The sequence below is a fragment of the Pelodiscus sinensis genome, chromosome 2 (genome assembly GCF_049634645.1).
Source record: "Pelodiscus sinensis isolate JC-2024 chromosome 2, ASM4963464v1, whole genome shotgun sequence".
NCBI lineage: Eukaryota > Metazoa > Chordata > Testudines > Trionychidae > Pelodiscus > Pelodiscus sinensis.
Genome location: NC_134712.1, coordinates 175,724,730 through 175,741,611, shown reverse-complemented (window position 1 = coordinate 175,741,611; position 16,882 = coordinate 175,724,730). Strand labels below are relative to the sequence as shown.

General features: G+C 46.6%; 1 protein-coding gene across 1 annotated transcript in view; it reads left to right on the top strand.

Annotated features, from left to right (window-relative positions):
• The first annotated feature begins 1,269 nt into the window (after positions 1-1,269).
• CCR4 (C-C motif chemokine receptor 4) overlaps positions 1,270-16,882 on the top strand; it is a 28,762-nt gene continuing 13,149 nt past the window's right edge. Inside the window, exon 1 of the mRNA XM_025183943.2 lies at positions 1,270-1,492. Coding sequence (XP_025039728.1) covers positions 1,491-1,492 — 2 coding nt within the window. The 5' untranslated portion in view covers positions 1,270-1,490. The remainder of the gene's footprint in view (positions 1,493-16,882) is intronic.

The following is a 16,882-nucleotide window of genomic DNA, read 5'->3' as shown; positions in this document are numbered from 1 at the left end:
GTGGGAGTGGCCACCCACTGACCCTGAGGAGGAAGTGCCCCTCCCTGAGCCAGGTTGGGCTCACCTGGAGGACTCACCTGGGAGGAAGTCAGGGGGCGGGCCCAGGGATATAAAAGGACTTCCTCCAAGACCAGTCTGGGCCCTGCCAGAGACAGAGCCAGAGGCACTCTCTCCACAGCCAGCAAGGGAGCCAGGGGCCTCTGCCTCCCTGACCAGTGAGGAGCAAAAAACCTCCCTGGCCTTGCCAGTGGAGGAATCAGAGCCAGCAGAGTTGGACAACTGGCCTGGTCCTCCCAGCCCTCTCCGGGAGGACTACCACGCAGGCCTGCTGTTGTGGCCAGGGTACCCCACCCCTGACCGCCTGGAAGACCTTCCAGGGAATCAGGTACCCAGGACGGAGAGAACTGGAGCCAGCCCAGGGGTAGCTGATCTTGGTCTGTCCAGGGGCCAGTGGGTTGAGGAGTGGATCCCCCACTGACACCGGTGCGATAGGTCAGTGATTTTTGACCCGTATCCCGGCTGACCTGGCAGCTGATTACCAGCTGCTATTAGGGCCTTGGGCCGGGGAGTGGTGGTGAAGGGAGGGCCCCCCCCCCCCCGACACCCTTTGATTGGGTGGCAGTCTCCCCTCCGGCAACGTGCAGCCACAGACAAAGGGCCTGAACCTTCCCTGAGTAAGGAGACCGATTACGTACCTGGGTGTACTGACTGTGACCTGGTTGGTTTGTCCTGGGAGAAGCCCTTCCCCTGCCCCAGGGCTGGGCTACTGGCTACTAACTGTTGCAGACCCTGCCTGTGTTAAGGCTGGGCTACTCACTGCCTGGTTATAAACTGCTTGCTTATTGCAGCCCCTTCCTTGTGTTAGGGCTGAGCTACTGAGGGTGTGCTTATTACCTGTTGATTGCTGCAGCCCCTGCCTAGAGTTAGGGCAGGGCTACTGATTGTTTGCTTAGACTGCTTGACTGTTGCAGCCCCTGCCCTGGATTAGAGCCAGGCTACTGACTGCTTAGAGCTTGTAGTGGGTGGGAGCGGCCACCCACTGACCCTGAGGGGAGCCCCCTTCATTCCCCGAGGAGCACCCCAACGGGTTAGACGACCAACAATAACCCTGCTTTTAGGGAAGTAAAAGTAACAAAAACAGCAAAAGCAACAAAGTGCTGATAACCCCAAATGAGAAGCAGTTAAACGAAAAATACAACACCTGAAAAGGCAGAATGAGACCTCAAAAGCTAACGTCAGCAGAGTCATGTGAGAGGAAAAATACTGAAACAGGGTATAAAAGGTTGAACTAAATAGACCAAAAGCGGAAGGGTTGCGAATCCAAACAAGCCAGGTCTGATCAACCAGGGCTCTCTCCCCGGTGCCGAATCTCGTTGCTGCTCGTAAGCTCCGAAAGGGCAACACCAGTCATAAGTTGCAACGAAAAATCCAAAAGGAAAGACAAAAAAAAGAATATCTCCTGAATCTAAATAGTGCTTCTATTCATCTAAATGTGAGTATTATATAGGTATGTCTGATAACTTCACAAACTGTTCAAAGGTAACTTTGGAGGGTATAGCTGTAGGAGGGGTCATTGTTCTTGTTTTATTTGTACTGTTTTTTCTAGTCTTTATTTGCATGTTATGCTGTCTTAAAAGAATTAAAGATAGCGAATTGATTTAAATGAAAAATTAATTATAAAAGTAAATACAAATAAATTCTTTGGTTAACCCTAAAAAGTATTCCTCTGTATGTGGTTTCAAATCCTTTAAAGAACCAATCATTGGTTACCGAAATGGCATCACAAACAGGATTTGACGAGAACAGAGGGTGCCCCTTTGATGGGTTAAACAAGATAGAAGGTGCAGGACCTCTCAACCACTGGTTATATCATAATAAGGAAGAGGGTGAAGAATACATGCTCAAAATAGGAGCAGTGCTAGCAATCAAGAATCAAACTGAAAGGAATGTGGACAAATCACCCATAACAACTGTGGACGTATTAAATTATTTGGATGGAACAATTGATAAGGGTATAGAAAGTGCAATAGGATGGGGAGCAAGTGTTTGGAACTTTTTATCCACGTTGATATCAGGGAAATAGTTTTGAATTGTTTTTGCAATAATGGTGTTAATAATTGTGATAAGAATTATCGCCCAAATTTGCATCAGTGATCAGAGTACACTCCATTTGGACCCCACTGAAGATTCACACTGTGGACAGACTGCTGAACAGGAGTCACTTTTCTGTCTCACCATGCCTGTCATTAAATGGGTCTAGAAATACTTACCCACTTCGCAAAAGTGTTTGTGGACTTGCTATCTACAAAATGCCTTGAAACCTTTTCGTGAATAATGCTACAGAAATGCAAAGATTTCTACTATTCCATTCCATTTTAAAGAGCCTTCTACCACCTTCACTGTATTACTTGAGGGCCTTCTAGTGGTGCAACAAGGGACATAACTAACATCTGTCTCAGGTGGCTAATTCTCACTGTGGTGGTATTGTGTGTGCAAGGTAGGGTTTTGCTTTGGGTGAGGGAGAGGAGCTGTTTGTTTAAACTTTAAAGTAAGTACATGCTGCCCCGGGTTGTATTAGAGAAGGCAGGCCAACAACATGTACATGGAATTTGGAATGGCAGTGAGTTTCATTCCATACCAGCCCCCAAGATGAGCTTTACTCTAATGGTAGGAAGTTCCACTGTGACTAAGGAGAGACATTGTGGAGCATAGTCCTTAGCCCTAGATATGCTGGGTCTATCATTATACTTATATTCTTATACCAACATTAAAATACTGCATTTTGGCTACCATGTGTGAAAGCCATGAAGCTCTGGCAAGCATACCAGAAGGAAGGGAAGTTAACAATTGCTCTGGGGCAGAGCTGCAAACCTGACACTTCCACAAAAAGCTGCATGTCATCCTCAGATGAGACATCACCTCCAAGGATCCCAAGGACATTTTGGGGGATTATGATTTGGTGGCTTCCTGCCATGAATGGATGAGAAGGATTATGGGGGACAGTTGACCAGAACATGTTTTTAACACAGCCCAGCCAGTACCTATAGTGCAGTAGGAATGAGCCTAATGCAGGAGAAGCAACCTCCAGAAAGTATGCAATTTGCTTTGAAATTAAGGATGCAACTCTCAAAATAGCAAGACACATTTGTTGATTTACACTTTTTTTACTTATGCTAGAAGAGACGTTGAAATAAGCAATAGTGGTCACTATCTGCTTCTCATCCCCCCTGTAGAGTTAGGCTTAGGAACACTCTGTCTCTGTGTACCAGGTTGGTCCATGAAACTTCTGTAGATGTCAATGATCATGGTGGAGGTAGCTCACAATTCTCTGGCTAAGGTTTCGGGGGGGGGGGGGGGGCGTGATGGGACGCACTCTCCCCACACTGAGCAGGAGGGAATTAATCAATCCTGGGGAGCTGGGGATGCCACATCCCCTTTGCCTTACTGGACATGCTTGAGCTGAACAGCTATAAAAGAGAGCAGCTCGACTCAGTTGGCATGGGTAACTGGAGGGAGAGGATGTGCATTGCCAGCCCCAGGCAAACTGCAGCAACTACCCAACCGCTGAGACGCTAATACGCAAGCAGGAGCCCAGATGCTCCTAGAAACCTCATGGGTTCCAGAGCCAAGCAGGAGCAGACAGAGCCCAGATAAAGGGGGGGAGATGGAGATCTGTGATGGAGTTGAAACAACTGTAGCGGGAAGCAGCCCAGGAAAGGCAGCAGCTAGATGGTGAGTGGGCCGAAGCCGAGGAGTCAGCATGTTTCAGACAGAGCTTTTCCTCACTGACTTAGCAGCTAGAGCTACAGCCACTAACAGGTCCCTGGGCAGAGGTCCAGTGGAGCAGGAGAGCCTGGATGCCCCTACCAGGGGACGTAAACCCTTCCCTTATCTCCCATCCCTTGAGAGGGGAATATACACGTGCACACACAAATAGGGGCGAGTTATTGACTCAGGCTATTGAACTGCACTGCCCTGCAAATAGGGGCAAGTTACAGACTGTGGCCATTGGGTCACACTGCCCCACAAGTTGCAGCAAGTTATGGACTTGAGCCATTGGGCCACCTCGCCCCAGGGACTAGAGGGAGAGGTTCTTACAGACTTTGGTGGGTGCAGTTATAGACATGGACTGGGGAGCAAAAGCGGAGAATTTACAAAAGTGCCAGGAGTAAGAAGGGGCCCTCATCCCATGCTTTGTGGGGTTCTCTCCCCACCCACATCACAGGAGGGCTGCCTTATTTATTCTATCGCATCAGGATGCTTTCCCAAACCACTGAGTAATTACTTGGACAGGAGCCATTGCAACACCAGACCCCCTTTTTTTCCAAAAAAAATATTTTTTCCCTTAAGATATTTTTGTTAATTTTGGTTTTTAATGGGCTCTAAATTTTGAGCATATAAGGACTTGCAAAATTGCCAGTCGCAATTATGAAAATCATTAGTTAAAACCTCCAAAACCATGAGATTTTTAAAAAATAATATATTTTGGGTTCAGTTTATTTGTTCTCTGGTCATCGAATCTTTAGCGTTCATGATCTCAAGATTTTTTTCTATGACCATTAGAAGCTTTTTTGGTTTTAGTAAAATATGAGATTCTCACGTACTCACCTGACTCCAAAAGCTGGAACTTTAAGAAAAATAGTTGGCAACTGTGGGGCAAACCTAGTTCCACTCAAACCCATTTTTTTCAATGGGAGTAGCAACAGGCAGTGAATGAACAACTTTGTTCAGTAAAGCTCATGTAAAAATGAGATGTGTCCTTAATGTTGCTCTGTATATAGCGCCATGCTAATATTTTAGTTTTATAAAGTTAGTTGCATTGGAAAAGAGCCACATTTAGATACAAGGCATTTACTCTTCTCCTTCAGACCTCACATAGCTCCAAGAGGCTTCTAGTCAACCTTCCTGCATGTGCATCTCAGCTTACTCAGCGCATTCACTCACTTCTTAAGCTTTAGCAGCCCAGGCTGTTGTACGTGCGGAATGCTTTACCTGCACATCAGTTCACATGAGCATATCTACTGGATGAGCTTCACAGGTTGGCTGTGCAAGCCTGACAACTTTAGTTTGACACTGTAGTTATCCTTCTGCTAGGCAGGCTGCCTACCAAGGCTAATGAGCTGCACCTGCCTCAGAGTTATTTTAAGGCAGACTTTACTTACCTTCACATTCTCATCACAGGCCCCAAGTGGTATCTCATAGAGGAAGCCATTTCCCCCATCTACCTCCCTACACTGCTGAGAGAGGTCACCAGCTAGTCCAGGACATTCCTCTCTCCACTACCTAGGGAGTCCTTGACAGGAGTTGGTGGTCAAACAGGATGCATTCAGTTCATGAAGTCTGAATTTGGCCCAGACATTTTCCATTTCTTGCTCTAAGTAAGAATAAGTCACAGCAAACTCAAAAGGATCTGAGTCTCTTCCAAAACTGGTTTTACACTACTGCTTTCCTTTGACTTCAGTGGAATTGCTTGTGGTGCACTTCACACTAGGACAAGAAACAAATCAGATCATCATAATTTCCAAGAGACAAAACAATTTCACATTGTAGTTCTACTAGGGGCCACTGGGTGGCACCATTCTAACAGGTCATATAAACTTAACAAATGGTCTGGTAGCACTTCATAGACCAGGCATGTCCAAAGTCCGGCCCGCGGGCCAATTACGGCCCGTGTTCCAGTTTAATACGGCCCCACAGGTAATTTGGCAATATCTATCTTTTATGGCCCCCAACGAATCCATATGTATTGAGATGAATACACTGTAAAATCTCAGTTAATGTCAGTTGGTCTAAATCAGTTATAAATATATTTGGACACAACATGTATACTTGGTGTTATGTTCCTGTTCATATTTTTTGAACTTAAAAATTGACAGACAACCTTTACCACCATATGTAATGTACTTTACAATGTTCCTGACATATATTTCAGCTTCCTGGATTTTTTTTTCATCTGGCCTTCAGATATGAAAGGCAGAGTGATTTAACACCTGTTTAGATTTGTCATCCATGTGACGAAATGAAAAGTATGCCGTTTGCAATAAACTTTGCATAAAATAGTTAATTTGCGTTTAATTTTAATGGTTCAAAGAATGTCAGGCAAAATGGTCGGCCCTCACGCATGTTCACTTCATAAAATCTGGCCCCCTCTGAAAAAAGTTTGGTCACCCCTGTCATAGACTAACAAAACCAGAGCCAGCCGGCTGACCCGGCGATAGCCTGGGGCCCCCGATTGTAAGGGGCACCACACGGTGCTGCCAGGCCAGGCGGGCCTGGGCATGCACCGCACACCCGGGGCGTAAGAATGGCTTGGGCCGGCTCTGAACAAAACTTGTAGATGGTATCGTGAGCTTTCGTGATATCAGCACTGATGTGTGATGACCAGAGTTTTTAGTTTAGGATGTACATCAGAAGAAGTGGGCTGTGCCCACGAAAGGTCATGATACCATCTACATGTTTTGTTAGTCTATAAAGTGCTACCAGACCATTTATTGTTTTTTAAGTTTATCCTGTACAGACTAACTTGGCTACTCCCTGAAGCTACCGATCATATATTAATTCACAATCTAAATGCATCATTCCTCTTTCTGCTAAAGTTAAAACCTTTAAAACTGCTTTCATGTCTAAACTTACTCTGCAATCATCTTCTGTCTTTTCACTTCCCTGTTTGGGGTCAGTGACTTTATATATCTTTTTCCAAATGCCACAATGATAGGCCAAGCTGTCACCCAGACTGGTTCCTCTGAGATCCACTAATACCGAGCTGCTACATGTACTAAATTGGTGGTCTCCTCTTTGGTTGCCTTCTATCCTCAATCCTTGCAAGAAAGACATCCTACTAATAGAGTGTTCCATTCTCCACAGGATATGTCCATATCAATGTAGCCTAGCTTTCCCATCTTTAGAGTTTCCACCAATTAGGCCTTTCCTGTGCCCAGGATTTCAGATTCTTCATAGTCTATACCCTGCATATGAAGTTTGGGCTCACTCATAATGCACTGGCCAGATGTACCTTACAATTGATTACTTGTGATCTGCCTTCTTATTAATTAGGGATCGGTGTCCTCCATTGGCATTAATTATAAGATGGCTTTCTCTAGTCACTACATCCAGCGCCTGGCACATCAGTAAGATATGATCCCCCTCAGAGTTTCTGGCTCTCATGCTGTGCCCTCCATGGACTGGATCATGTTCAGCCTCTGCAGTGCCTACATATGCATTTAGATATACTCCAATAATTACCTTTTCATTAGATGGTATGTTGCTAGTAAGATGCAGCAACTCATCAAAAAACTCCTCTTTTACCTCTCTCCAAACCGTGGAACATAACCACTTACCGTTTGGATAATTACCTCTTCCCAGTGTAACAAATCAGATCTCAGATACCTCCCTACACTGCTGAGAGAGGTCACCAGTTAGTCCAGGACATTCCTCTCTCCACTACCGAGGGAGTCCTTGACAGGAGTTGGTGGTTCCTGCACAAGTGAACACACACACACACACACACACACACACACACACACACACACACACACACACCCCAATAATCCTATACATTCACCACAGTATGGATGGGTGAAGCTGTTCCCACAAAATAAGACCTGTCTTTAATCTTTATCCAGCCCTCGACTGTTCCATTAACTTTGTTCAGGTTCAAAGCAATCAGGAAAAGGTCTCCTGTAAAGGGATGGGATGTGCCCCATCATGGCCTGCAGGTACACCTGGCCTTACTTTACCTGACTGGGTGTTAACAACTACACTACATTGCTTTGACCTTGGCAACAAAATGCAGTGTCAAACTGTGGAACTCCTTGCCATAGGATGTTGTGAAGACCAGGACTTTAACAGGGTTCAAAAAAGAACTAGATACATTTGTGGAGGATAGGTCCATCAATATTTATTAGCCAGGATGGGCAGGAATGGTGTCCCTATCCTCTGATTGTCAGAGGCTGGAAATGGATGATAGAAGTGGGATCACTTGATGGTTATCTGTTCTGTTCACTCCATCTGGGGCATCTGGCATTGGCCACTGTTGAAAGACAGGATACTGGGCTAGATGGACCTTTGGTCTGACCCAGTATAGCCGTTCATATGTTGTTCAAATACCCTGACTAACACAAGTCTCCCTTCGATGAAGTCCCATAAAAGGAACACCTGTGACAACAGTGTAAAAGCCTTTGCCTCAAAGCCCAGGTGCATGCCACCCAAAAGTTCCAAAAGTCTTGGGGTCAGGTCAAACCAGCCTTTAGGGAGCTGGGCCATTCTGTGCCAGTTGTTCTGCCTCTAGTCTCCACACACCCTCGTGCTTGGATTCCTCTTCTTGGTTCAACCCGGTAGTTTCCTGGCAGATAGGATGTTTCTTTGATTATGTGCAGGTGGTTCGGATTGCATTTCCTGGCTGGTCCTTGGAAAAATAACATGCTCCATTGCCTCTCCCTGCACATCTCTACCTTTCCTGCTAAAGTTGTGGGGCTCTGGAACTATGGTAGCATCTTTGACTGGCCCCACTGCTAGGCTGAATGGAGATAACCCCAGCAGTGCATTGCATGGGCTTACTTATCTGGAATGCACCAGACCTTCTAAAAAAGATGGTAAGAAAAGAAAAATTCTATATCAGAATGGAGAGTGGAAGGTTTGTTAGCTTTGAAGGGAAAGAACAGGTAGAAATGGACTTTTAGAAGATCTTGTGATGAAGAGAAAGAGAAGGGAATGTGCACTAGGATGTGGGAGCAAATGAGAAAAGAGTGACTAAAATATCATGCAGGAGTTGGAGAGGACTCTAAGTCCTTATAGGTAAGGAAGAAATTAAATCTAAACCATCCCAATTGAATCAACACAACCTATTCAAAGTGAAACCAATACAGAGACCGTCTCAGATTGAACTAAACCTGCCATCACGACAGAGAAGAAATTCTAGAATTACAGAGCATTCCGGTGACCACACACACACACACACACACACACACACACACAAAGTGTTTTGAAGTCTAGAACAACAATTGAAAATGGATCAAGGATGGAATTTTCTGGGTCAGAAATCACAAAAGGTCTGGCCTGGGCAATTAATCCAGGATTAAAGTGAAGGATTTTATTTATAGGCAGAACTTAAATCCTCACTATTCTAGAATCTTGGGGCTCAAGTCTTCAACCTCAATGGGGCGTGCCAGAGCGTGCAACTTCATCTCCACAGGGCACACTTAGGCTCCCCAGGGTTTGAAAATATTCACCAGAGCTCATCCCTCAATGGCTCTGGCTGAATTTAAGCCCCACATGTAGGGCAAGGATCTACATTGCCCGACTAATCCTTCAGATACATTCTCAAAACAAAGGCCCAGAGCTTCCCTGAAAACTCACTAAGGTTGCTCAAGAACCTTAAGAGACTCCACGGGACTTCCTGAGGCATGCGTTGCATCTTCATCAATGAATTATCTTTTCAGCAGCGAGGCAGATTCTGCAGTGCAGTGCCAGTCTGAACTGGCTCAGTGCCAGCTTTGAGTCAATTTTGGCTGGCTTGAACAATGATAATGCTACAGTGATTGTAAAATTTTGTTTCCATGATTTAAATGTGGCAGGGCACTGGAGAGGACTTGGTCTGCAATCAGCTCCCAAAGAAGGTCAGAATTCCAAGAATAAATAGAGTTCTTCAGAAACTGAGTGGTATTGTAATAAAGGTTTCATAGCCCACTACACAAAGTCATTGTCACCCTACTCTTGCAGCCAGTCTAAGAATACACAATTCTTTGCCATTTACTAAGGTTGTAAAGGTTTCACCATGTGGTAAGAGGTCATCCAACTGGTATTTGTTTCATTAGCTCCCTTGCTCCTGAATTTAATACAGAGTGGCTATGTCTAGACTGGCATGATTTTCCGCAAATGCTTTTAAAGGAAAACTTTTCCATTTAAAGCATTTGCGGAAAAGAGCGTCTACACTGGCTGCTTGAATTTCCGCAAAAGCACTGACTTTCTACTGTAAGAAATCAGTGCTTTTTGCGGAAATACTTTGCTGCTCCCGTTCAGGCAAAAGTCCCTTTTGCGCAAAACTTTTTGCGCAAAAGGGCCAGTGTAGACAGCTCAGATTTGTTTTCTGCAAAAAAAGCCCCGATCCCGAAAATGGCAATTGGGGCTTTTTTGCGCAAAAGGGCATCTAGATTGACCAGGGACACTTTTCCGCAAAAAGTGCTTTTGTGGAAAAGCATCCGTGCCAATCTAGACGCTCTTTTCTGCAAATGTTTTTAACGGAAAACTTTTCCGTTAAAAACATTTGCGGAAAATCATGCCAGTCTAGACATAGCCTGACAATCTTACATGAGATCATCAGTGTTCTTGCGGAAATTCAAGCGGCCAGTGTAGACAGCTGGCAAGTTTTTCCACAAAAGCAGCTGCTTTTGCGGAAAAACTTGCCAGTCTAGATGCAGCCACTAGTGAGAAATGTTACATGAGTGGAGGGGACATGGAAGGCCTAAGGAGAGGGACTGTGGCAATAGAGAAACAGGGGAAGTATATAAAGGGAGTCCTGAGCAGCAGCCTGGAGAGAAAGGAAAAGTAAAGATGCATGGAGCTAAAGATTCTAGCTGCAGAAGGCTCAGGGTAGGGGAAATGGTTGGGGCAACTGGGTCTGGACACTCCTGGGAGTCTGAGGAAAGCACTGGATGGAGTGGGAAGCATGAGGACTGCTGGAGCCAATGGAGAACAAAGTTTGGCCATGGGTCCATGTGTGCATACACTGGAGCAGAACTGTGTGAGGAAAAGAAAAAAACAAATGCATAAAGATAAAACGAGGAATTAGCAGACAGGCAGTAGAACTACAGAAAAGGATCTGGGGATTATAGTGGATCACAAACTGAATGTGAGCCAACCATGTGATGCAGATGCAAACAAGGCTCCTCTTGTTCAGGGGTGTGTTAACAGGAGTGCTGTGTGTAAGGCAAAGGAGGTAACTGACCTGCTGTACTTGGCACTGGTGAGCCCTCCGCAGGAGTACTGTGTCCAGACCTGGATGCCTCACTTCTAGACAGATGTGGACAAATGGTAGAGTCCAGTGGAGAGCCACAAGAATAATAAAAGGGTTAGAAAAATATGTTAAGGCTGTTATAAAGAGGCTAGTGGTCTATTGTTCTGCATGTCCATTGTTACCCTGGGTTTTCAGAGCTCCCAAAAGGGCAACTTAACTTTTTCAGTCCTGGCAGGGAAAGGAATAAATCAACAGCAACTCAGCAATACTATCTGATCAAGGTGGAATCCAAATAAGCATGTTCTTGTCTAACACTGCAGTTTATTAGATGTAAGCACACACAGACATAAGCAATAGCATCCCAAATATTTACCTACCCTCTGGAATGGTATTAAATAATTAACAGCAGGTTCACAGTGGCCAGTTGCTCACCTGCTGGAGAGAAAAGATGGGAGATGGAGACAGAAGAGGGAAACATGAAATGAATAAAAGCTGGTTTGAGGGAGTAGAAAAAGTGGGGCAGATTTAGATCAGCACCCTTTTGTTCTAAAGGTAAAGGTGTCACTACTTTTGACCCAAAGAGTTCAAGCCCTTACAGGTGCTAATAGATTCCTAACACTCAGAAAGCTATCTATTGACTTTGATTTTTATCTGCTTAGGTTTAAGTACCCATTCTCCAGATACTTAATGATGCTGTCTCCCATCCCCCTCTCTTTTTCTTTCTCTCCCCCCTCCACTTCCCCTCTCCTATTTATTTCGAGTTTTCATATCCCCACAGAGGCATAGCGAGGGTGTTATGCGCCCAGGGCCAAAGGAAAAAATTGCGCCCTCCTCCCCCGCCGCCGCCATGTGGCATGGCCCCAAATCTGGTGCACAGCTGAGGGAAACTTGTACTGCATCTTCCCCCACCTCCTACAGTTTGGGGCTGGGCTCCCGCATGCACTAACCCTCCAGTGGAGATGGAAGGTCGGGCTTGGAGCAGAGAGGCAGGGAGGAGACTCCAGCTGCCGGTGGCAGGTGGAATACGAGCATGTGAGCTGAAGGGATAACAGGGGGAGCAGAATGGGATTAAATTGGAGCCTCCCTAGCATGGTGCCCAGGGGCAACTGACCCCTCCGGCCCTCTTGCTATGCCACTGCCCCCCCCCCCCCTTGCAGATCTATCATCTTATCCATATGCAAGGTCTGTGAGAGCCGTCCCATGAATCTTCAGTTAGTGTCTGTGGCGCCAGCTTCTGGGTGGTGTCTCAATGCTGCCACATTCACCTCCAAAGAGGGAGCTTCCCAAAGCAGGCCCTTGCTGCTGACCCCTAAAGCATCCACAGGTCCAGTCTCCTTTCAATGGGCCCATATCCCAGGGCTCATTGATCTGGCTTCCATCCCCTCTCCAATCTTTGCAACCTTTCACCTTATCCATTCCCACCTCATTCACCCCATAGGGACAGTCTCTGCCTCACTTGTCTTAGGGACTATTCTACCAAGACTTAATACAAAGTTTCCATGTAAAAGGACTCGATACAAAGCTAAAAACTTCAATGAGAGAATGATTAATACAGAGACGTGTCCACATCTGCTGCAGGGAGACACCTCTGCCTGCCTCCACCCCTCTTTCCCCAGAGTCTACAGCCCCATTGCAAGGCGGAGGAGGGGAAGAAAAGAGGCTGAGGCCCATCCAATGGGACTGAAGCAGTCATGAGCAAGCCATGCCCAGGAGCCATTCTCCTGCCCATTGCTGGTGCTGTGTAGCTTCAGGCACGCTGAAATGCAGTCACCTCTAGGGTGGGCTGGACAGCTGTTTAACACCTGCACAAGGTTTCAGGCAGGGAGCAGTGCGGGCTGCCTTCCTGCAGAGCTCCCATCAGAACTATCATGCCCTCCTGGCTTAGGAAAAGAATAAACAGGAGGATTGGAAATTAACCTGCCCAGTCTCATGTCCCCTAGGCAGGGACTGAGCCATCTACATTAGGCCCCAGCTGGAGTATCATGTTCAGTTCTGGGCGCCACATTTCAGGAAACGTGGAGAAACTGGAGAAAGTCCAGAGAAGATCAACACAAGTGATGAACGTTCTAGAGAACAAGAGCTATGAGGCAAGGCTGAAGAAATTCGCCTTGTTTACCTTGGAAAACAGAAGACCGAAAAGGAACTTGAGAGCAGCTTTCAGGTATCTAAAAAAGTATCGTAAGGAGGAGGAAGAAAAATTGTTCTTGGCCTCTGAGGTTAGGATGAGAAGCAATTGGCTTAAATTGTACCAAGGGAGGTTTAGGTTGGACATTAGGGAAAACTTCCTGCCTGTCAGGGTGGTTAAACACTGGAATAAATTGCCTAGGGAGATTGCAGAATATCCATCACCGGAGATATTTAAGACCAGGTTAGACAGACACCTGTCAGGGATGAGCTAGGGCAACTCAACTTTGGAAGCGCCAGGTGCCACATTGATACTTACAGAACATGCTGAGCACTTCAACTTAAATGCGGTTGCATATGCAAGCAAATATACACAAATAGCTTCTCTCACACTGACAAGCATGAATACAAAGATTAAGGCAAGAATACACAACACACAGACCCCATTTAAGTCAGTTCTGCTGATATTAATAAAATGCAATATTTACCTGGTTTCTACCCATGTGACAGCACTTTTCATGAGCAATGACAGTCCAAGAATTTAACTACTGAAACGCATATCAACAGAAGATCATTACACTGACTACTTTTTTGTTTTGGCTCCCAACTGCCGGCCACATATTGATCCCCACATAAACCCAAACTGCACCGCGGGGCGCAAACAAACTGGCCGTGGGCAGCATACCAAGTTATTAATAAATATTTTTAAACCTTTACCTTTTCTCTCTGCTGCCATGTCTTCTCTCCTTGCTCCATCATCTCCCCTGGTGCCTGCTGCACCCCAACTACTCACCCTCCTCTGCTATCTTGACTCCTGCCCTTCTCACTGCCCTCAGCCCTCCTGCGACCTACCCCCCTCCACCAGCCCTTCTCTCTCTCCTGTGCCCACTCCTCCAATAGCCCCACTCTGATCAGGTAAGCTACCCCTCCTCATCCCCTCTTCTAACACCTCCCTCTACACACTTGCCCTGCCTCTCTCCTCTGGTGCTGGTCCCTCCCCTGCAGGTGTCTGCCCTTCTGCTTCACCCCCAGAATCTCCTGGCACCTGCACCCTTCTGGTGCCTCCCCCTTCCCTCACTGCCCCTACCCCCTTTTTCCCTGATGCCCACCCCCTCACCACTCTGCCCCCATTCCCCTCATGCCTCTGTGCCCTCACATCCCCACCTCTCCTTTCAAGCTTTCTCCCAGCACCTGCCCCTTCTCCCTCCAGACCCTAATGCCCTTCCCCTCTCCTTTTCCAGCATCACCCTGTCCCCCCTCCCACTGACAGCTGCCCTCCTGCCCTTTTCCTCATTGTCTGCACTTGGCCCCCTGGCATTTGTATCTTCCCTCTCCTCTCCCCCCTCCACACAAGCCCCTTCCTCTCCCACTCTTTCCACCTAGTTTTCCCCTTTCCTTACCTTCTGCCTTCCACTTGCGGGGCTGGAGTCTTCGCTCGGGCCCCAAAAGTCCCCGGACTCCAAACCGGAAGCGAGGCTGGCACCATGCAGCACCAAGCACTTTTAAAGTCCCGGGCCATGATGTCACGTTACACCCAGGCAACTCCCCAGTCACCTGCAAATGCTGCGCAGCGTGCGCAGGCAAGGGGGAGCTGACTGAATGCTGGCATGGGCGGCGAGTTATATGGCTGTCCCTCCCCCCACCCCCTGACCGTCCCTGCCGTGCGCAGCGTGTGTGGGCAAGGGGGAGCCGACTGAATGCTGTGCACGGCAGGGCCGGTCCGGGGCCAGGGCGGGGGGGAAGGGACGGCCATAGAACTCACCGCCCATGCCAGATGAGCTTGCGTAGCGTGCTCTCACTCTCACTCTCACTCTCACCCCGGCCTGGCACCCCCTAGCGAGGCGCCCGGGGGCAATTGCCCTCCCCCACACCTCCTTCGCTACGCCTCTGTATCCCCAACTCATAACTCTGGTCATCTGAAGAAGTGGGCTGTGCCCATGTAAGCTCATGATACCATCTACATGTTTTGTTGGTCTATAAAGTGCTACCAGACCATTTGTTGTCTCATTCTTGGAGTTCATCTTGCTCATTTCACCACCCTTTGTGTCAGGTTTGCTCAAGCCACATCTTCTGTCTGCATTGTAGGCTCACTGTGGTCATTTTAGTGCTCTTGTTTTCTTTGCTCTTCCCCCGGATGCAGCTGCTAAATTCTGGCAGTCTTGACTGCGGTGTTACCTGGCTATTATAATAGTTAATAGAAATCCCTTAAACAAGACACCAGGATTTGCTGCATCTTGTTGTGAGTGATTTTTGCCCAGCTGTATTATTTTTTAAAAAGATGTGTCTTTATGCATGTAGGAAGAATTCTTCTATCCCATCAACAAAAGCAAAAGATAATAGAAATATTAATTCAAGTACAATTGTAAGAGCATTTGTAAAGTCTTCATTGTCATTCGCCTCAGGTAGCCTTAGGTTACTAACCATGGCAAAAGGCTCATTATAGATGCCAGGTTGGAGAGGCAGTATATTTCTACTGTTCTGCAAATGACTGGGGAGTCCACTTGCAATTAATCTTGCACTAGTCAATTGCTTAGAATTACAAAATACATAAATTGCATTAAAAGGTAACAACTTAATACAAAGCATTTCCCTTCATTCCTATCAGAACCCATCATTATGTAATACTGTGTTTTGTGTCTTCTATAGTAAAATCAAATACATTGGTGTGCATATTATTTATCCCATTTTTTACTCCAGCACAGCTCAAACTGAAATGGTTTTTAGCATGTAACTTCGCAGTAATGTGCTCTGCATTACCACAAAATAAACAGTGTTCCATGACTGGCATCACCCAGGTGATGCCCTGGATTTTCCATCTGTTTTGATTCACAAGTTGAACCTCTCTGGTTCGGGACTTTCTGGTCCAGCAATATCTATAGTCCAGCAGGACCATGATGTTGCTGGACCAGAGAACCCAAGTAGCTGTCGGCTGGGAGTCTGGCAGTCCTGAGGGATGGGAGCACAGCCCAGCTGGCAGCCACAGGGGACCAGGGTGGGGCTGGTGATCAAAAAGGGAGCCAGCTGGGGAGGCCAGTGTCCTGGAAGAGCCCTGACCTCCCCTGGTCCGGCAAACTCCCTTGTCCAGATCAAGTCAGGTCCCAAGGGTGCCGTACCAGAGAGGTCCAATCTGTATTCACATTAGTTACTCTTTTTAAATGTAAGTAGGGTCTGAATGAATGCTTCTATTACAGCCAGATGAAATAGGAGAAAAATCCTGGGTGTGTCTATGTACATACTGTTTGCCCCTGCTTCACTTAGATGTGTTACATATTCAGCCAATGGAATAGTGTTTTGCTCATTGTAATCAACCTGGCTGGTGTTGGGTCACAAATTGTGTTTTACACGAATTGCAATGTCTGTAATTATCGTGGGAATATAAAAGAAGAAACTCTGTGCTTAACCTGGCACAAAGGAGAGAGACACCATCAGTGTAAATAAACTTTGATGGACAGAAGTTCCACTTTCAGAGCCCTGTGAAATTAAGCTGGGGAGGGCAGGACTCTGAGTCATGCAAGCTGCATGCCCTGGAGGCATAAACTGTAAGATTGGTTCAACCTATTTCTCCCCCACTGTTTCAATGATAGAGCTAAAGAAAGGCTCCATAAGAAGTCTATATTATTATTTAAGTGCACTCCAGTGGATGCCGGAATTTCTTGTGGCTGGACTGTGCTTCAGGCCAAGAGGTGAAATCACTAGGTTTAGCCCAGAGCCAAACCCACCCAAGCCTGTGGAAGATGTGACGAATGGCCAGCAGAGCAGTGATGGAAAGGTGTAATGAGCAGCCAGCAGAGCAGAGGCAGGGAGGTA